The following is a 22,782-nucleotide window of genomic DNA, read 5'->3' as shown; positions in this document are numbered from 1 at the left end:
CACACGTGGGGAGAAAGCCAAACATTCAAGGTCACATAGCTATTATCAACAGAACCCAGAATAAAAAAGCCTTTGACTGTGAAAACAGAATCCACAATATGAAAAGACAGACAAACAAACTACAAGATTTAAATAGTAAAGTATTGCATTATTTTCTTTAACTAGTATTTGCATTAATAGAAAAATACTTCACATCTGTGAAGGAAAATCCAAAGTCATTTAAGACTTTGCTAACAAACATCCAATACCCAACTCACAAGTAACAGCATAGGATCTTGAGGAGATACAGATCATCATTCCATTCACTAGTAAAACTTGTTCAAATTGAGCCCGGCAACACCATAGGAACCCCAAAGAAAGTGTATTCACTAAAAGAAATTGTTGTCTTGTTCTTTGTGCCAAAGAAAATTGACGTTTTTAAAAAGAGTATCCCCAAAGGAAAAATGCATAAAGCTACACAAATCTAAAGGCAGGACCTAAGCCTTTCTGTTTCCTCCAATCCTGAGCGGCTATAAATGTTTTTTCATACTTCACTTCTATTAAACATGTAGAAAGCTGGCAATAGGAATAAGGGTGGGCTATTTTGCCTCCGATTCTAACTACATCTTCTGCACGCTCTGCTGCTCTAAATATAATGAAACTTGCTGCAGGGGAGAGAGCTCAGGCCCCAGAACAAAAATGAATTTAGAAAAAGGAAACATTACCAGAGCTATACAATCATAGGCAGGAGAAATAAGCTGAAAAATGACCTTTCCATGAGCTGGTAAAATACTAGTGTTTTCTTCTCCCTTCTCAAATGGTTGTGTTGGTAGAACCCTGAAGAGGCTTCCTCTATGGAAAGCTGCCTCTCTGTCTACCAAGGAAGTAGTTTTTCACAGACAAATTCTCAGAACAGGCTAATTTAATGGAACATATACTATGACTGAGCCTATCAGAGGCACTGCGAATCACAGTCTCAAAACAGAAGAAGCTATTTCCAAACAGAAAATCCAAAAACATTGTTGTAGCCAAGGTTTCAAAAGATGTCTTGCTAAGGACTGGGAAGGGACTGACTGGGGCTGGATGTGGCTCAGTCAAATAAGTAATTGCCTAGAAAATCTGAGTTTGGTTTATTGTATAACAGTTTCCTCCCAGATTGAAATATTCCATTCTTCAGGGAAGCACCAAACATCTCAAAATAGCTTCAGGAAGTACCTAAAACTAGCCAGATTCACTAGGCCCCTCCCTGCCAGAAAAAGCAATAAAAGCTGAGAGTCCTTCACAGAAAGTCAAGCTGCAAAGATTCTCAGAAGAGCAAAAGTTGCAAAGAAGACTATGAGGCTAGGCCAGTTGTCTGGACAAAGTGTAGACCAGAGTCAGTTGGAAACAACACTCTCCAATCTGTTGAGTAGCCTTCCACTGTACAGCATGCTCCAGCTTCCCACCTTATATGAGCTGTCACCCATGCTGGAGTGGATTTTGATGATGTATCTCTATGAGTCATTTCTGCTCCTATCAGTAACCCCTCACTCATATTTCTATAACCTTAAAACTCATTGGTTTGCCAAGTTGTGCTTTGGTAGTATTTGTACTTTATAATTTGCCATGTGAATCCAGCCTGGGGTGAGTAGACACATGCATTATATCTCCTCAGGAAAAGTTTTGTCACACAACATAATTGGCATCTGAACAAGGACACAATAGAACCGAAGATGACTTAGGGAGGAGTGAGTGCAGGGTTACAGCCATGGACAGCAAGGCATGCAGTTGATGCTGAGAAGGCTGAGAAAAGAGCATCCCCAGAAGAAATTCTGATCGAGCTGCCATTTCTTGCATAAAAGGACTGGTATCAGCTCGGAACACCCTAGACCAAGTTGTCAGTAAAAGGACATTTACTGTCCCCAGGGGGACAGAGGGCAGGGATAAGAGACAAAGACAGGAGACAGATGAAGAGAGAGAAGGGGTAGAGAACAAAGAAGAGGGAACAAGGGAAGAGGGAAAGGGGTATTTGTCCCGGAGGGGACAAAGGACTGCTTCTGCATAGAAATGTGACAGTCACAGCCCATAGGCAAATTGTGGTTTATAAAGGTAAAGGGGGAAAAACCCATGTTAGGATGAAGTGTTTAATTTTAATAGTGCCCGTTAATTAAGTGAGCCAAAGAGGACTTTTGATTGCTGGGCTTTAATATTTGGATAGCTGGTCCTTTGTAGTAGCCTCAGGAGGAGGAAGTGGCTAAATAAGGGACTAGATTTGGGGGTCTAGCTTTAGGAATGTAACCTAATGGCTTTCAGCAAGGTAGAGGGAAAGGGGGAGAAGGACAAGGCCTGCCAGAGCCATGTTTGGCATGCTCAGGCCAGCCAGAGCACCTCAGTGTATGTTAGTGTGCCATTGTGCTATGACAGCCTTTGAACGGTTATGTATTTCACTATGGGTAGTGAAATGTACAACTAAGGCTGAGCCATCAGAATCAGGAGTGCCTGTGGAAGGAAACCTATAATTGCAGTCTTCGGCTGTGTGGTATGGGGTGGCAAGCCTACTCCATGAATGGAGGCCACCATGTGAACTATGGAGATGATCTAAATTAGTGAAAGATCTAGAGGAAATGTACAGTCTGAGGTTAGCGAGCAACGGTTGAGATTGTCAGCAAGCAGCAGCAGAGGTTGTCTGGCCTCTGTCATGCACAAAAATGAGTCTGAGACCAAGATAGTGGCCAAGCAGGAATTTATTTATGGAAAGGAGGAATTGTAACAAAAAAAGGGAGATGCAGCTAGTATCCTTCATGTTAGTGACTGATTTGGCAAGTAAATTAGATAAACAAGAGGATAAGATGGAGGTGTTATCTTGCTGCTTCTTAAGGCTTAGGGTCTGGAACTAAAAGAAAGTACATGTGAGATCTGTGCTAAGCACTTCATGGGATCCAACAACTTGAAACACATGGGAAGAGTTAGAGAGTAAAGAGGAGAACAACAGAAGCTACCCTGCAGGTACTTTAATAGAAAAAAAGGGGAAAATCTGTGATCCTGTATACAGATGGGGGCATTATCCATGGTCCAATGCAATAAACGGGCTATCAGGAAATGCTTGGTGATTGAATTGCTGGAATCATGGAAGACATTTAAATAAGCAATGAAAGAGCCTGTTGCAACCTGGTTTGTAAAGCTGTGGGACATAGGAGTGGATAGGATCAGCCCAACAGCTGTGGAGACAGGAAAGTTAAGTAATAAAACTATACATCTCTGCTCACATTAAAGCTTTAGGAGGGTAATTAGTCCATGATGGGCTGGCTTATCAAGGCCCTTAGAAGACTTGGTTATCTCCACTTAGATTCCCCACAAATAGCAGGGTCTGGAGGGCCATAGAGGAGGGGAAGACGCTATTGAGAAAACTAGGAACAAGAGAAGCTGTCTTTGAACCCCAGTTCAGGGGGCCAGATAGAACTATGTTCACAAAGGAGTTAAACTGCAAAGAAGATGTCTGAGACCAGACCAGCTGCCTAGAAGAAACAGAAATCAGACAAGCTGGCTTAGACAAAGGGCTTAGACCAACTGAGGCACCTGAAAAGAACACTCTCCAACTTATTGAGCTGCTCGTAGGCTGTGAAATGTGCTCCAGGCTTCCAACTGTCACCTATGCTGGGGCAGGCTTTAGTGATTCAGCTCTATTTGAGTCATGCCTGCTCCTGAAAGTAACTACTCACCTGTATTTCTGTAAATAACCCTCCCCCCTCAAAATTAATTGGTTTTCCAAGTTGGACTTTGGTGATATCTATACTTTGGTCTGTGGTAGGATACTGGGGTAAATAGATATATGTGTTGCATCTCCCCAGGAAAAGTTTTGTCACATAAAGAGATTGCTGGGACAGACATGTAAATCTGAGTTGGGTTGTCCATGCTTATATAATAGAGAGCTGGAAAAACAGAGACAGGTGTATCCTTGATAGCTGCTGAGCATCTAGCCTAGCCTATTTGACACAGTTCCAGGTCATTGAAACACCCTGTCACAAACAAAAAGTTAAAGGTACCTAAGGAATAATGCCTAAAGTTGTCTTCTGAGATCCACATTCATATACACATGTATACAACTATACTTCCACAAAAATACATGGCTATATACATACATGAAGACTTACACACACACACACACACACACACACACACACACACACACACACAATCTTTTCTAAATGGAAAGGAAAATAACCGTACTATAGGGAAAATTGTCTCTTTCCACATGGTACAAAGCTCATGTGAAGCCACATCCCATAAGCATGCTGCTATCCCTCTTGGCAGAGTTTGTGGCAGTGTTCTATGTGTATTTACTTTTGGACCTCAAGGTAACTCTTTGAAGTATGTAAGGTAGAGTTTAGAATTGGAGTGCAGATGACTTTCCCAGGGCATGGAATGCGCAGTCCAATCTTTCAGCTTCTCATCATCTTTTCTTGGGATGCTACAAACCCTCCAAAGGCATCATTTTAACTCCATAATTGGTCTTATAGCAGAAAAGTTAACCCTCTTTGCAAAACCATTACTACTCCTTTATCATGTATCAATTTAAAAAAACACAAAAGACTTGCTAAGTTTCTCTTTTTAACATTACTAATTCTTTTTCCTCTTCAATTTATTGGGAAATCTGATGAAAATAGTGACATAAATAACAACTGGAAATTGAATTGTCAAATCAATCCTAATATGAAAAAATATAGCTCTGAATTATATAAGTATAAAATAATTTTTCACTTCTAGCATTTAGAATCCTAGACAGCAGAGAGATGCAAGACTGCATAATTATGATTCTATAATGCATCTTTATATTCCATGAGAAAAATGAAATCCTGTAGATATTACTTAACAGCTGACTCTTTTGTTCATAGAGAAGATTAAAGTGAACATTTCATAGAGCTTTAACAGCTAGCAAAGCTGAAAGAATATCTTTCACCAAGATTACTTTTCTCCCTGATAGGTATTTACAATACACAGCCAAGGGCACTGACCATTAAGAAAAATAAGATAAAAATGTATACCACCTGAATTCCCATTAAGTCTCAAGGGTAAAAGAGTAAATCTCAAAACAATTTTCCTTTATCATTTTTATTCTCTTCTTTACAACAGTTGGCACAGGGTTGAAAACAGAAGAAAAGTTTCTAGTGAAACTCCACTTGTATTCTGCCTTCTTCACAGGGCTGTATTCTGGACCAGGATTGCAGCTAGACAAGAAAGCAAGCACCCACTATTTTGTGTTTTCCCTGCTTGTATTTTGCCACTCCAAATGGAAGTTTGGAAGGGATCCAGGTGCAATCTAGCTACATGAGATACCTCACACATTTCTTGCCACAATACTAAATAATTTAAAGGTGGTATCATCTCCCCTTAGCAACTTAGCATATTATTTCCTCTTCCTCACCTACCACATCACCAACATCTCCATGAGACTCTATTGGTTGGTGAAACCAAATTTGTTGTTGCCCACCCCCTTTCTAAAGTCTTAAATTGCTCACTCTGGAAAAATGGTTATATTTCTGTTCATAATTCTGAGCTAGAGAAATGTTTCATTCATTCTTATTAGCAGTATTCAGTTATCCAAATGTACTTAATTTATACTCAAAGTATGTCGGAAAGCATGAAAGAAATATATTTTAGCCCAGTCATAGAGAAATAGTGAAGTGGTGGTAGTGGAGTATCTTATAAACTACAAAGATATGAAACAAAATGATGGACAGATGAATTGTAGTAGAAGGTTACAAGCTTGAGAAAACACTGTGCATCCCCAAAGTGATGTTTACCTTCCCAACTGAGTGTCTAATGTGGGGCACCTATGTCCTTTACCTTAAATCATCCAACAGATAAAATTCAATTGTCTCAGTAGCCCGGCTTAGGTTTTCATGAGATTACAGTCAGTACACTCAGCCAGGACTGTGGACAGGATGCACAATGAAAGAGAAGCATAAAATATTCTGAAAGGATGGGATTTTGAGTATAAATCATAGGTTTAAATTTGATTTTGTCTTTTCTGCTGTGTTTGACCTTTATTCCCTTCACTCTGGCTCCCATGACCCTTCTGATACTAAGGAGATAGCTAAGGTCCTCGTTTTTGAATAATCACTTTCTCCCTACTTCTCATTGATTTTTTAATGTCATTTGACTCGGTGGCCTTTCTCATTTGTCTCCCTGTTCCTTAGGCTCTTGTCTCCTTGTTACTCCCTGTCTCTCACCCCATGCTGTTCTTCTGCTTTCTCCCCAAGCATGAATATCACACACACAATTGATTTTAGCCTAATTCAAACTCCCTGATCTTAAGTGCAGGTGACCAGAGCAGAAAGAACTCTAGCACACAAATGTTTAGCACAATTGACTCATTTATTGTTGCACTCTGTCTTTAAGCTACAAGATAATAGTTTAAACTCCATAAGCCTATAAAATATTTATTTGTGGAGTGTATTCATGTTATTTCCTATGATGTATGAAACCATTCACTATGTTTTCCTGTTTATTTGCTTCTAATATGGTCAGGCACTCTCGTCTGGACTACTCCATGTTGTCTCCTTTGCTAACATCCCGTGCTCCACAACTTCACTCTCAAATCTTTAGACAGGGAAAACTTTCCAAACCACAAATCTGATCTTATCTTTTCCTCACTAGAACATTTTTAGTTAACCCCTTATTCTCCAAACAGTACTCAAGTCCTAAACATTACACAGAAAGATGGCATCTTTTCCCTCTCTTCCCACATTTTCTTGCCAGCAAAAGATGTCCCACTCTTTCATTGGGCCTTCACAGCCAACATTTATTCACTTAAAGAAAAATTATTGCCACTGGTAACTTACAAGTTTTTTCTCCCTTTGTCTAGCTAATTCATAATTACTTTTATAATATATATATTTTTTAATTTATTCTTCTCCCATGCAGTACATCCTGAACACAGCCTCCCCTCCCTCCAGTTTCTCAGCCCCCTCCCAACCTTCACACTCCTTCACATCCACTATCCCTCCATTTCCCTTCAGAAAAATGCAGCCCTCCCAGGGTTCTCAAATGAACACAGCATAACAAGATTCAATAAGACTAGGCACATTCTTCAGGACTTTGAGGAAGAAATGTTTTACAGACTTCTGAGAGCATTCATCCAGTTTTTCCACATGGATTCTGTGGTGATAGACGCAAAGTAGCAAATTTGAACATGTTGCATTGGAGGTTAGAGTCCAACATATAAATTTGATAGAACATGGATCTTCAACCATAGTCGACTCTTCAGAACAGAAAGTAAAGTCCATAGAACTCATTTTATTATAATCATCAATAAAGCTCAGCATCCAAGAGTATCATCTTAGTTTGGTTCCTCTTATGACCTTCTAATGGCACCAAGAGTCTCTGTAGTGATAATAACATTAGAATAAAACATTATCAGTTTTTTCAAAACACTTAAGTAGATGTAGAGAACAGTAACAACATGGTGAAAGAATTAGAAAGAAGTATGGGCAACAATTAAAGAAAAGTATTTTCTGGCCAAATTAATAGGAAGAATTCTTACCTTAGTACTTGTAAGAATATATGGCTGTGGAGGCCCCATGGGACTGGACTAGGCCCTCTGGATATGGGAGATAGTTGTTTAGCCTGAACTGTTTGAGGGACACCCAGGCAGAGGAATTGGGATACATCCCTAGTGCATGAGCTAACTTTTGGGAGCCGGTGCTTGCCATGTGGCACTGGTGCGGTAGGGGAGGGGCTTGGACCTGCCTCGGCTCTGTGTGCCAGGTTCTGCTGACTCCCTATGGCAGACCTTGATTTGGAGGATGTAGGGATGGAGGGTGGCTTGGGAGGGAGGCTGAGGGGTGGGAGGAGGGAGGAGGTGGGATCTGTGGGTGGTATGTAAAGTAGAAAATTTCTTAATTAAAAAAACACAAAAAATATGAATACATTAAAAATGGAATAAAAAATATAAAAAAGGATATATGATGACAGCAACAAAGTCTTGTAAGTTTATTTTCTCAGAAAAGGAGGTAGACATGCTACTGTTTGAAACTGCATGTGGTTTGGGAGTTTTATTTTTTACATTTATTTATTTAGTGTGTGTGTGTGTGTGTGTTTGTGTGTGTGTGTGTGTGTGTGTGTGTGTGTGTGTGTGTGTCCATATGCATATCTATGGGTAGTAGGTTAGAAGGGCTGTTGGAGTCCTTGAAACTGAATTACAAGTCTTTGTGAGGATGTGAATGCTAGTATCCAAACTCCATTGCATCATCTTAAATGATGAACTCTTTCTCCAACTCTGTTTGTTTTGTCTTTTTAATTTTTTTAACTATATAGTCTGTGGCAATTTCATAGATGAATACAATCTTTTAAAATCATTTCTGCCCACTTCCTCTCACTTAGCTATTGCTGCCTGATGTTTCCTTCTTTATTTTTCTGTATCCTTCTATGTTCTTTTTCTACTGGATACTTTTTTTTCTACAGCTTATATGCCCCAACAAAGATTTTTAAGCAATACAAGAATTGCAGTGTGGTTACATTCTATTTTTTAAGTGAATGATTATAATGAATGCAGGTAAAAGCATGTTTTTCATCTCATTTACATGATTAAACATTTTACATATTACAGGTGGAAAACAAATTATCTCAAGAACCCACATACATTCATATTCAAGAAACTTGTTATAGATTAACAGTGTAGGCAAGCAAACTATTCTTCTCAGTCAGGGCTTTTACTGGTAGGCTGCATTTTGTAGTTACAAAGGGCCAGTTACTTTATTACTTATTTAGAAAGGTAATCTTATAAGAAATCTTAAAGGAATCACAAACCTATACTTCTATATATAGAAAAGAATCAATCAGTTCTACCTTAAATATTTGGGGTGCATACTCACTCATTAATAGGTTTTTATATCAGGAGATTGGGGGCAGAAATGAGTATAAAGAATTAATCATCAACCAATTCTAGCAAGAAAAGTGTGTCAGCTAGTAATAATTGGGCTGCTTTGTTCTTGTTCCCTGACCTTAACAAGTTCCTCACTCAACTCTGTGCCTTTCTAACACTTTATATTGTCCTGTTGGATTTTTCACCTCAAAGCTATTTGACAAAAACATCTTAGTCTAACTTTGTTATTTTCAAAACTTTGTTTCAGCTCTGTTGAACCCCCAAACCTGTGAACATATCTCCCAGCATTAAGATTAGAATTTAAACCAGCTGGGCTACTGGGATTCAATTGTTTTTCTTAATCATTAATCTAAACCACAGTCTATATGGTTCCTCAAAAGAAACTCATATGTTTCAGCAGTGTGACACTTCCTTGTTTATATTTTTTATCATCAAAACTATTTAAACTAACATTATTATTATTATCAATTAGACAGTACAGCATAAGAAGAAATCATCTTCATAGTAATCCACAGGTAAACATGCATGCCCAGTAGAACAAGATGTTTCCTTGATATAAACACACTACATTACAGGCAGTGGGGATCTCCTCACACCCATTCACACCATGCTAGATACCAGAGAAAGATGGCAGCGGCAAACACGTAAGGGCAGAGCAGAAGCAAAAGACATTCTGGAGTCTGTGGTCTCTGGGCCTTGTCTATCTGAGATTCACCTACCAGAGATTCGCCTCCTGGTGGGCTGACAGATGAACTTCAGCTGCCACTTGCTGCCCCTCTGACATGGGCACTGGCACTTAGCTCCTCCCAAACTTCCCCCCATTCACACATGCTCCTATAAAATTCAAGTCTCCTACATCTTTACTTTTGTATAACCCACTCAGGATTATTAGTTCTGTATCTTCCACAAGACCAAGTGCAGTCTACCTGTGTAACACCACTAAAGAGAATGGACTCCCCTCCCACAGTGGCCATCAACTGCTAGCAGTTCTCATTTGGAGTAGGGCCTCATGAGACTCCTATCCATGCTGGAGTGTTGACTGACCAATCTTGTGGAGACAACCATGGCTACTGTGAGTTCATGAGTATGTTTTACCACTGAATCAAGTTCAAAAAATTGAAATTTAGCAGGGCCAGTTTCAGACATACGAGGCTGGGGAGTGGGGGGGAACAGGATTTAAAATGATGAGCAGTCCCTGGTGATGATCAGCACAGTATTTTATAAGTTTGACAATGAAAATCTTTTCTAAGAACCAGGACTGAACTAAGTAATATAAACCCAACAACTACACCACAATCTTGAGGCAGCATTGTAAAAACTTGCCTTAAAATGTAATGTGGTAAGTTTATTTTCACTAATTAAATTCAACTGCAACCTTCAGGAATGTTTGACCTCTAACATAAAGGGTTTTCTGTAAGATCATCCTTTCTACACTGTACACCATGTTAATATTTTATGCTCATAAAATACCAGAGGTGATTTTTTATATTCTTCCATAACTTAGTTCATGTACAAGCATAAATGCCCATAAATTCTTCTCTTTCACACGTTTAAGAAATCAAAAAGTAACTAGTAAGTATTTATCAAGTACAAGAATGATGTTTCATTGTATACACACCATGGAATGACCAAAGCTAGCTAACTAGTATGTATCATCTCACAACTTACTTTTGTGGTAAGATCATTTACCAACAATTCTGATTTTGTGTCTTTGACACGTGGCAATCTGAATCCAGGACCCTTTGCATGCTACAAAAACTCTCTGCCACTGAGCTGCCTCCCAAAAGATTGCTACAGGCACAATGCTGAATAATAAATCTCTTTAATTCTTCATAGCCACTGAAATTTCGTCTCATATATTTTTACAGAAACATTAGCACACTGTGCATAATATTTCCATCTTGTGTTCTCAATTAGCAATGTATTTTAGAAATCTATCCTTAGTAGTAGTAGTGATAATATTCACTTAATAACATTTGCATTACAGGTACTCCTACGAGTTGAGTGTATTATCTCAATGTTCAAAACACACAATCAAACACTCTAGAATACTGTGGCACCATTCTACTTTATAGGTGAGAAACTATTATTGCTGCTCATTCCACTGCTTCTAGTTTTGTTTCCTTATACCTTATGGTTTATTTTTTTTAAATAAATTTTGCAAGGCTAGAGAGAGGTGGATCTCTGGGTAATAACACTTGCTGTGTAATCAGTAGGAGCAGAATTAGAATCTCAGCACCCACGTAAAAAGCCAAGTGTGACCCCACATGGGCCCACAAGAGAGGAGAACAATAGGGGCTCACTGGTCACTATCATAGTTCCAGGCTCAGTGACAGATCATGACTCAACAATAAGGTATATAGTGACAGAACAGGACACCCAGTATCGATCTGTGGTCACCTCATACATACACAGGCCTGCATACCTGCACGGGCATATGCATATACATCACACACATACATAATACACAGTGTTTTCACAAGTAGATTCATCAATCACATTTTGACCTGAAATTCCTTCCCTTCTCTGTACTAAGTCTTTCACATTTTTTGTGTTGTACACTTACCATCATTTTATTTAAAAATGGGAATGGAGACACATAGGTTTGTTTGTTTTTTAATGACAGTTATCTAGCACAATTTGTGTGAAATCCCAGCTTCCTTACTATCTGGGATTCTATTTCGTCAATTACTTGACAAATTCATCTGGTCTGTTTCTAGACTTTCTATCATTTCTAAGTTTGACTCGCCAGAGTTCTCAGAAAGGATCTTTCCATAGTAAAGAAGTACAATACCAACATTGTTAAGTGATAATAAATATTAAATCATGAGCAGAATAAAAGTGTTAATTGGTTTAAATTGCTCTGAAGGAAAACTGTGGCATTGAGGATTTCATGGCTGTTTATAGTTGAATATTAAATTTTAAATCCTAAAGAGAAATACAGGAGTATAAGGAAATCTGTTTTGGTTCTATTTCACTGCTGACAACTTTGTGGAAGATAAGTCACAATGTTTCCCAGAAACTTACAGATAATTACTTTAATTATATTCTGGAGGATGAGATTAAGACAAAGCCTCATGTGTCCCAGGCTGGCTTTGAACACTCTATGTAGCTAAGAATGACCATGAACTTTTTCTGATTTTCTAGTTTCTTCCCTCTGAATGCTTAGGATACCATAGTGATGTATGTGGTGGTGGGATCTGAACCCAGGGCTTCACCAATTTTTATTTTTATTATTTTTTCACTTAACATACTTTATATTCTTAATCCTCAAACTCCTCCCAGATCCCTCATAACTCCCTACCTACCCAGCTGCATGTTTTCCCTTTCTCCCTCTCAAAAAATTCTAAAAGTTTGTCTATATTTGTCTTCTTTAATAATTTTAAAGTTTACAAAATAATGAGTTGAACTATGACAACTTCATATGCACATATCATTATATCTTACTCATAGGCACACCCCTACCACTCAGTCTTCCTTCCATCTCCCACAATTACCAATCCCTTCCTCTTTTGCTTGTCATTTGGAAGAAAAAAAATTTTTGATTTTTTTTTTTTTTTTTTTTTTTTTGTAGTTAGAGTTTTCCTGCCTGGCCCAGTCAGGACAAATCTCTCTTACCCACCAGTCCCAAAGTTGCTCAGACCCAACCAAGAAAGTACACAAAAACTTATATTGTTTACAAACTGTATGGCCGTGGCAGGCTGCTTGTTATCTACCTTTTCTATCTTAAATTAACCCATTTCTGTTAGTCTATACTTTGCCACATGGCTTGTGGCTTACCAGTGTCTTTACATGTTGCTTTTCATGGCGGCGGCTGGCGGTGTCTCTCCCCAGACTTCTACTTCCTAGAATTCTCTTCTCTCTTGTTCCGCCTATACTTCCTGCCTGGCCACTGGCCAATCAGAACTTTATTTACACAGAGCGATATCCACAGCACTTCCCCTTTTCTTTTTTTTTTAAGGAAGGTTTTAACTTTTACATAGTACAATTACATATAACAAAATAATTATCAAGCAAGAATTACAGTTACAATATTAAAGAAGATATCCTATCTATCTTATATTTGTGAGTCTAAGGTTTTATATCTAACTTATCTTTTATCATAACTGAGGAAATTATAACTATCTAGCCTTCAACCACATCAAAGACCTCAGAAGGATATAATATTACCTGATAACCGGGAGAAGGATGTAAGCATTTTTCAGGAGTCTTGCAAGAGTAGACAGAGACAGCTGGCAGCCTGGACAGTCACCTAATGATCCTTCATAAAGTTGGGGCATTTCTCTTCAGCCCACAGGGCTAGAGTCTCTTGGTCACTTCTCTAAGTGTCCTGTAGAATGTCTGGCAGTTTCCTCTGTGAAGCAGGAACCTGAAGGACCATTTTGTCAAGCAAAGTTCAGTGGTCACCTTTCTATAGGTCCTGCATGTCCAGTTGATCGAGCAGTCCAGGCAAGAACAGTTTCTTGCCCAAATGGCTATTTTTGCCAAGGTGAAGATAAAATCCATATGAAGTGTCTTCAATGCCCATCCTCCTCTCTGAAGTAAATTGGTGCTGCCAGGAGCAGACATGTCTCACTGTCCAGAAAGTCTAAATTTTACAAGTACTTTAAATGCCATATTCTGTAGACCTTTGAAGTGTTTGAAGATTACCTGTCTATCTGAAATATCTCTGTGTATACCTAGAAGACTTAACTAACATGGCTATGAGTATGATTATCATAGATGACCAGTTATTAATCTATTTTTAATTATCCATTACAATTTTAAATGAGCTATATGAACATAATACCTTAAACAAGAGTAGAAATATACACACAATATAACAAAATTAACTAAGTTTGTATCAATAGACTAAAATCTAAACCAATGTAAAACATTTTAAACAAGTTGTTGCTCTTTAGAAGTAAGTTCCCTAATCTACCCTTTCATCCTATTATATCTATATCATATCCCCCTTTCTTCTTTAGAAAGAGATCTCATTTATAATCAACCTGCTTTAAAGAAAAATATTGTTTTTTCTCTGTCCCACACCAGAGGGCTCTTCTTATTTGGGACACAAGAATCTCGTAACCTTTTCTTTTAGCAGTATGTCTGGGTTTAGAGAAGGAATGAGCCAATTCCATCTACAAAGCCAGCTTGATAATTTTGGGAATGTGGGCGTAGTTTCTCTTACTACTTCCTGCTGGAGGGGGGCGCTGTATCTTATGGGGATGCAAAGAAAATTTTAGGATTATGGAGTAGTCCATTAGGGTGAACCTCTGAGCCAGTTGTCTTGAAACCATTCTGGATGTTGGATCATCTGGGCCATGGTATCATCGGAGACCTTTCAGGTGGTCTTGGCTGATGAAGCCTGATGTATCTTAATGTGGAACAAATCCATAGCCTCTGGCTTTCTGTGGAAACAAAAGCAGAGACTCTTTTCCAAAGCAACATATCCTTATATCCAAATTTTGAAGTCAAGGTACCTTTAAAATTTACATATTTGTTTAACTCAACAGCTTTTACGGTCAAATCTTTTTTTGCAGTTAAAAATCCCAAAGACAAGACAAACCAGATTCTCTGTGTAATATCCATCTTTGTAAGACTGAAATGCTGCTGTGGCTGCTGGCTCTGCTCACCTCAGCTTCCCAACATGGCGGTGGTACAGTTTACCGCCAGCTCGGGGTCTGTAGCCATGTGTACCAAAACTATCAGAAGCAGTTCTATCAAAGCAGCGCATAGCCCAGAAACCTTTTTTTTTTTTTTTTTAAACTAGCAAAGGCTAAATCCAGCACACAGTAGAGTAAAGTGCTGCTTGTAGACTCCTCATTCCCGCTGCACTGCAGGTCAGACACACACGCCAGGAACCCGCCAGGAACCCGCCACAGTAGCTCAAACCGGCAGGCTGCCGCTAACTTGAGAGAGACAACTAGGAAGCTGTTTTTAGCTCTGTTTTAAAATCTTTTTTGTCAGGTTTTAGGTGGAAACTCTTGCCAACACGTTGGGCGCCATTTGTAGTTAGAGTTTTCCTGCCTGGCCCAGTCAGGACAAATCTCTCTTACCCGCCAGTCCCACAGTCGCTCAGACCCAACCAAGAAAGCACACAAAAACTTATATTGTTTACAAACTGTATGGCCGTGGCAGGCTGCTTGTTATCTACCTTTTCTATCTTAAATTAACCCTTTTCTGTTAGTCTATACTTTGCCATATGGCTTGTGGCTTACCAGTGTCTTTACATGTTGCTTTTCATGGTGGCGGCTGGCGGTGTCTCTCACCAGCCTTCTACTTCCCAGAATTCTCTTCTCTCTTGTTCTGCCTATACTTCCTGCCTGGCCACTGGCCAATCAGAACTTTATTTACACAGAGCGATATCCACAGCATTTTTTTTTTTTTTTTTTTTGGTTTTTTGAGATAGGGTTTCTCTGTGTAGCTTTGCACCTTTCTTGGATCTTGGATCTTGCTCTGTAGACCAGGATGGCCTCAAACTGACAAAGACCCGCATGGCTCTGCCTCCCGAGTGCTGGGATTAAAGGTGTGCACTACCACCGCCTGGCCTGAAAAATTGATATTTTTAAATCTCTACTTCATAGAGAGATTTTTTTTTCACTCAGAGATAAGGAAAGGATAACACTGGCTACAGTTTGGTGATGGAGGGTTTTCTCAAGGAAATATGTCCCTACTGCTCTATATGTTAAGGCTCTTTATCTCCTTGAGGCCAACAACATAAACCAGGAATACAAGTGCATCATTTGGAATGTAAATTCTTATGAACACACACAGTTTCACAAACCGTTGATACTCCATATTTATTAGAACGTAACAGAAATGAGACCAAAGTTTGCAAGTTTGAGTCATTATGGAAGTAGAGACTGAGATGGGATAAAGATAGAGGAGAAATTCTCAGAGATTTCCTCAAGAAATAGAATCTAAAATGTACCCCATTCAGGGAAATGTCTGAAACTTTCAGATTCTGATCATGTTGTAATACTCTTGACAATCTAGCATGTGTTAGACATCTCAAATGGTACTATGCCCAAAATAACCCTCAGCATCATAAGGGTTTTCTAATGAGACTCACAAGACAAAGCTGTTCTACTCAATATGGTTGACTACCATGCAACACACGTTAAAGCCAGTGAATGAAGAGATGAGGTGATGAGGCACAGACTTCTAGAGTGGAATACAATTCTCTTTGCAATGATGGGAGCACATGAGAAGTGTTGTCAAGCAAAGACTTTGAGCCTTAACATTCAAGTTTGAGCCTTAAAATTCAAGTCTTCCCTGAAGGGCCCCCATATAGACAGACCCTGAGATTTTAACTCCTTCAGCATCAAAATCACCTACCACCTAAGTCACATCATTGTTATTCATCTGATTAGTCCAGCAGGACCGAAGGCTTCTAACAGAAACAGAAGTAATATCCCAAGAACCATCTTGAAGAAGGTCTTTAATATGAAATGAAGGAGGAAGGTTTGGTAACCTAGATGTGCCAAACTAGGCTTGCCCTGATCATTAGCATCTTTACTGGGTCATTTCACGAGCCAATAAATAAAACTGAACTTTAAAACTTATGAACAAGTTTTGTTGGCCCCATTTTACACATGAAAAGTCAGAGTCAACAGTTTAAAACTGTGTTCAGATCAGGCCTCTATGGTTCACATCATAGTACATCCACATTGTGGTACTTAAGGATATTATATAGAGCTTCTTAACCAATGGTTTTCTCCCCTCTGCTACTTGGATAGTTTCAGAAATAATGCTTGTTTTCTCTCCTTTTTAATTCTCAATCACACAGCAGTGCCTAATTTACAGGGCCAGCTTTAAAATAGGTAATAAATGTATAGGACAGTCCATGACCTGAAAGTCCAAATTTATGCTATCATCTCCAGAGTCCAAGACTGACATAATTCCCTTCCTAATAATGATCAGATAAAACAAAACAAACCCTGGAACAAGTGTGTCTACCCTATTAACCTTCTAAAATTTTTATAAGGGTCCAGACTATTCTTTAGGGCTGAAGGAGACCTTCAACAACTTAATTTAGATAAAGAGGGGGCTGGACCCTAACCCTACATGAACAGCCTAGACGACAGTGGGAGTAATGAAGGGCAAGATTTGAGGGAAAGAAAGTTTAGGGGAGCAGGAGATCCCAGCTGGATCAAGAACAGAAAGGGAGAACAAGGAATAACAGACCATGATAAATGAAGACCACATGAGAACAGGAATAGGCAGAGTGCTCTAGAAGTCCCCAGAAATCCACAATGATATATCCTCTGTAGACTGCTGGCAGTGGTCGAGAGAAAGCCTGATCTGACCTAGTCTGGTGATCAGATGACTAAACAGCCTAGCAATCATCTTGGAACTCTCATCCAACAACTGATGGAAGTGGATGCAGAGATCCTTGGCCAGGCTCCAGGTGGAGCTCCAGGTGTCCAACTGTCGAGAAGGAGGAGGGACTGCAAGAGTGTGAATTGTTGAATCCAAGATTGCAAAAAGCACAGGGACAAATAGCCAATCGAATGGAAGCACATGAATTATGAACCAAAGGCTGTGGAGCCCCCAGTTGGATCAGGCCCTCTGGATAAATGAGACAATTGAATAGCTTGATCTGCTTGGGAGGCTCCCAGGCTGTGGGACCAGGACCTGTCCTTGGTGCATGAGCTGGCTGTTTGGAACCTTGGGCTTACACAGGGACACATGCTCAGCCTGGAAGGAGGGGACTGGACCTGCCTGTACTGAATCTACCAGGTTTAAATGAGTCCCCAGGGGTGTCTTGGTCCTGGAGGACATGGGAATGGAGGGAAGGGGCTGGGGTGAAGGTGGGGGTGGGGGCGGGAGGGGGGAGGACAGGGGAACCCTTGGCTGATGTATAAAATTAAAACACATAATAAAAAAAAAAGCTATAACAAGAAACAAAAGAAAAAGAAAACCAATAATAACCAATGCTGGTGAAACTGTGAGCAGAGGGAACCCTTTGTGCACTGCCTGTGTGGATGTAAACTAGTCAAGCCAATATGGAAATTAAAACTCTACAAATACATCTACCTAAAAAAAGGGGGGGGGGGCTGGAGAAAGCTCAGCAATTAAGAGTGCTTTCTCCAGAGCACCCAAATTCAGTTCCCAGAACCCATGTCAGGCATCTCTTTACCACCTGTAGCTCTAGCTCCAAAGGAGCTTATGACTTACTATGGACTCTGAGGATGTAGCCTCTATGCAAACATGTGATAATACTTGTACAGAGACACACTCCTATACATAATTAAAATTTTTAATTTAATTAAAAAGTATTATTCTGTACAAATATCTTAATTGTGAAGAGAGATAATACCCTTATCTTTAATTATGAACAAAACCTTTAGTTGGAGTTAGGACAAATACACAGCATCCATGTTTTAACCTTTTCACAAAGTAAATGCACCATTGAATATCTTTAATGTCAAGCTGGTGGGCATAGAGTTGAGATGTTCAAATACAATGACCACCTCTGAGCTCTTCCCACTTTAGGGAAAGAGTACATTGAGTCTCACAATGTTCATATGAATATGTAGAACTTTGTTAAGATACATATTTTAAGTCAGGACATGAATAATTTTTCACTGGTACAGGTATTGCTGTCTTGAGGCCTTAATTTGAAAAGCAAGTCAAAAGCAATCTAAGTTATTGCATCCTCCTTAGCCTGTCCTGTAGTATTTATTGACTTGCTACCATGACACTGTTTAAACCAATAAGAAAAACTCTACATTTCTGTTCCATATCCTCCTTCAGACAGAACATGCTAAGGCAAGGACTCCTAACCTTCTCAAGTCAACCTGACTGACAAAAACAAAAAGCTTGAATCCATCATGTGAAGAATCTGAACCTTGACCTTGGTTGATATAATCACAGTGCAGAAGCTCTTCGTACTTAATGTTTCTTTACATTTTATAATACATTCAAATGCTTGTTCCTTTCTCAAAGAAAGTGAATGGTAGTTATTTCCAAAATTAGGGAAACCTTCCTGTAAGCATTCAGAGTCCCACACTAGGCAGAATCAAGTCTTGGGAAGTGGACAGGGATCAGCATTTCACATCTCAATGACTGAGTGTGAAATAACAATTTGTGCCTTCATTATCTCATTTCTTGAGGCTAACAAACAGTGTTCTGCACTTGACAGTGAACAAAATCTCCACCTCAAACAGGATGCACTCAGGACTTATCAATGGTTTTTCTGTGGCTTTTGCATTTCCAAATACCCCTACATCAACAAAGATAGCCCATTTGTTTCACTTTGTGAAAACTCTTGATTTTTCCCCAGGACTTTCCATTTCATGCCGTGTGAATTTTATTAAGATTGCTTTCACAGAAGCTAAGTACTGGTTGGATGGGCCCGGGGGGATGGCAATCACAGCCTGGGCAATGTTGGAAGTCTCTTGAGACATTTCTTTGTTACTAAAATCCCCTTGGAGAGTCATAGAGAAGAATCCAAATTGTCTAATAGTTTTTGTCTCATGAATATTTTGACATTGTAACCTGTAAATCTTTCAATGATATTAACTTAAAACTGGCAGCATAGAAACATAGCTAGTTCTTCATATTAGAGATCTATTATCACATGGATATAGATACTCTTTAGTTATGGGCTAAAGCTGGGCTAAAATACTAATTTAAAAAGATTTTAATTTATAATTAGTCTTTATTAACAAATAATATTAATTTGTAAATCTACTGTCTAATAATTTTCAATGTAGACTGTCTTATCAAGTGATTATCATTAAATAACTGAAAATGAACTTAAATTTTAGTATTTCTGCTAGAATAGCAAGAATTTCATTATTATTATACGTTGTCACCTATAGTACTAACTATATTCTTCTTCCTAATTCATAACATAAAAGCATAACTGTTTGCTTCATGCAAAAATAGATCAACTCAACCTTTCTCTGGGATAGATATTTTCTCAATGACCTCTAAACTTCAATTATTGTTAGATCCAAACTTTATGATGAATGTAGCTAACAACTTTTAACACTCTGAGTATACTAAGCAACACTGTAAACTGTTTGCCAACTCTTTTACATTTAAGGTTGTTTGACTTGGTTCTATTATTCCAATTTTGGAAATGTCACAAAGATAAGTAGGTGAGCATCTTGCCTAAATTTACACCCCTGATATTGTCAAAATCTATGTTAAAGCCAAATATTCCTAAATTCAAATAGGGTATGTGTGATAGACATTAAAACTCCTTTTCTTTGCCCAAAAGGTAAAGCATATGGTAGCTATTTTTGAGAGTAGGGAAACCCCACTGTCAATATTCAGACTCCCACACTGAGCATGTCTAAATCATTTTCACTTGTTCCTGCACAGTTTGAAAAGCTTTTAAAAACTTGAGTACACATGCATATTCACCTTTAGTTCCCCCTAATGTGCCATTTGGAGATGCATGTATTGAGTGATTTGTCTAAGAATGAACTAGCAGGAAGGAGGAAACCTGAGAGTAAGAGCATTTTTTATACAGAAACTGTTGGCATATTTGAATCCACAGAGACCCATCTCTTTATCTCTTTTTTTCATAGAATGTGTGACACGGGAGAAGGACTATTCACCTTTCAAACAAGGGAAGGAGAAATGATCTACCAAAAGGTCCATTCTGCAACACTGGCCATAGCTGAGCAGCATGAAAGATTAATGCTAGAAATGGAGCAGAAGGCCCGGGTAAGACTCCATCCCTGTAACCTAATGCTTGTAAATGAATCTCCCTGTGCTGATGCAAACTATATTTCTAAGAGTCCATTTGTGCAGTGCATGGTGTCCACCCATGCTCTGCCCATTACCAAGCCTATGAAGGCCAACCTCTAAGGTCTGCCAATACCCTACTCACTCTATCAGAAGTTATTTTTGTGCAGGACTTAGAAGCCCTGCTCTCCATATATCTGTGCATGACCTGTTGCCTTGGGTACCCAGAGCTGTGTGGATTGCTTAGAGAATGAGGCAGGAGTTGAAATTTGTTACTTATACTTGTTTTAACTGTCCAAATTATCATAGAGGAATTTTATTGTATTTTCATGAATAAAACATTGAGAATTATTTCAATAGACTACAATTATTGGTCATAAAACACAGGATCATGTTTGGGCTCCAAATTCACTGCCCAACATCATTGCTTACAGATTGTACTCCTGGGCAGGGTATTAAATCTCTAAAGATCCCTCTCTCCTATGCAATAGAGCTATAGTAGTTCTGTCCATTTAGTTGCCTGATACATACACATGCTCATGAAACACTTCATCTTATGATGGTGACAGCATACATGTTGATTTTGAATACTTGAAACATTGCAATATCTGTGAAGAAAGCAACTTATTCAGCCTACATGTGGTGACAGCTTATCATTCACACTCTTTCAAGGATGCCTAACAATCTTGAATAAAATAATTTTAAATAAAAATTAATAAAATCAGTTGGGGCTGCTGTATGCTTATCATAGTCTGCTAAACCTGAAGAAAGAGTCAGACAGTTATCACTAAAGACTTAGAGATGATGGATACCTGTAAAAGAATCTCAGACATTCTAAAGTTGGAGTGTGTTCCCTGTCTACGAGGTTCAGATGCTCAAACTGTGGGCTCAGTGAGGCTCAACAATGGAATCCGTCAAATCAAATGTAAAAAGATCATTTGAATGAGATTCCATATCAATTTTACAGGTATGCTTTTCTGTGAAGCTCAATGCTAGTAAAATTAAATTACTTCCTATCTAGTCCATTCTTCAGAATAAGCTAATCAAATACTTTTCTGAGGGCAGTCTATCTCAGCTTGGTAACTTCTCAAGAACACGAAGTTCTAAAACCATTATCAGGGGCATCCCAGTCTCCACGATATTATTTTCCCCTTTAATATACCTCCTCTAAACACATGAAACTTTCCAACAAGCATGAAAGACCATTTTAGCACTTTCTGTCTGGTTCCTGTTTTCAATTTAAAATAAGATAAAGTTCTGTGTGAAAACTAGGCAAAGTACAAAATAGGTGTTAAAATAATATCTAAAATCCTCTAAGATGCAAAAAGTTGGCACTGTGTTTACTATATCTACATATCTACCATAAGAAAAATGGTGACAGTGAATTTCTAATTTGTTTTGTTTTCAAACCAGGCCATGTGATATTACTATTTAAATTATTATGTACTTTCATATACTTTAAAAGACTTTTGAAAGATTAAGTAACCAGAAACTCTATAATCAATGGATGCCATAAACATAAAGTTTACAGGAAATTAAAAGCATTTACTTTTACCTTTTTAATGATACATGATTTGTGAATTTATAGACTTGCACAAAATACAATAAAAATAGTGTCTCAACTGCCGTTTCTTCCTGAAAAGAAGGAATTCAACAAGATCTTCCAATAACACCTGGTTGTTAAAGCTGGTTTTGCCATTATTAACATTCTTCACTGGAGCCTCCTCAGCTGGTGTATTTTGATGTCTCCATTCATCTAAGTCATGGCATTTTTCTATTGTCACTTAAAAGGGCTGATGAGATAGTTCAGCAGGTAAGGGTGCTTGTAGTGAAGTCTGACAACCTGAGTTCAATCCTTGGAACCCACACAGTGAAAGGAAAGAATCAGTTCCTAAAATCTGTCCTCTGACATCCATACTTGTCATGACAGGTGCATATGTCTGCACACACATGAAATCCTCAAAGAATTAATATAAATATTTTAAATACAGCAAGAAAAAAAGAGTTTTGCTTGGGGTACATTGGAGAATTAAGCCAGTATACTACATTTTAAACTGGAGCTATTTCTGATACATTACTAATATTCATCTCATTGATACAAGTATTTAATTTAGATATTTAAATAGAATGGCATATCTATAATCCATTTCTGTCTCATAGATAACAATCTTCTTTCTAGAACTATGGAAATTCATCAAATTTCATTTCCAAAAGATGCTCTGCTATCAATATACCATACTGCCCAGGGG

General features: G+C 38.6%; 1 protein-coding gene across 1 annotated transcript in view; it reads left to right on the top strand.

Moving 5' to 3' along the window:
* Positions 1-22,782, top strand: part of Dok6 (docking protein 6) — a 465,356-nt gene that overhangs the window by 334,765 nt on the left and 107,809 nt on the right. The window contains exon 6 of the mRNA XM_036204473.1: positions 20,374-20,512. Coding sequence (XP_036060366.1) covers positions 20,374-20,512 — 139 coding nt within the window. The remainder of the gene's footprint in view (positions 1-20,373; positions 20,513-22,782) is intronic.

The sequence above is a fragment of the Onychomys torridus genome, chromosome 13 (genome assembly GCF_903995425.1).
Source record: "Onychomys torridus chromosome 13, mOncTor1.1, whole genome shotgun sequence".
Lineage (NCBI taxonomy): Eukaryota > Metazoa > Chordata > Mammalia > Rodentia > Cricetidae > Onychomys > Onychomys torridus.
This window is presented reverse-complemented; position numbering and strand designations above follow the sequence as displayed.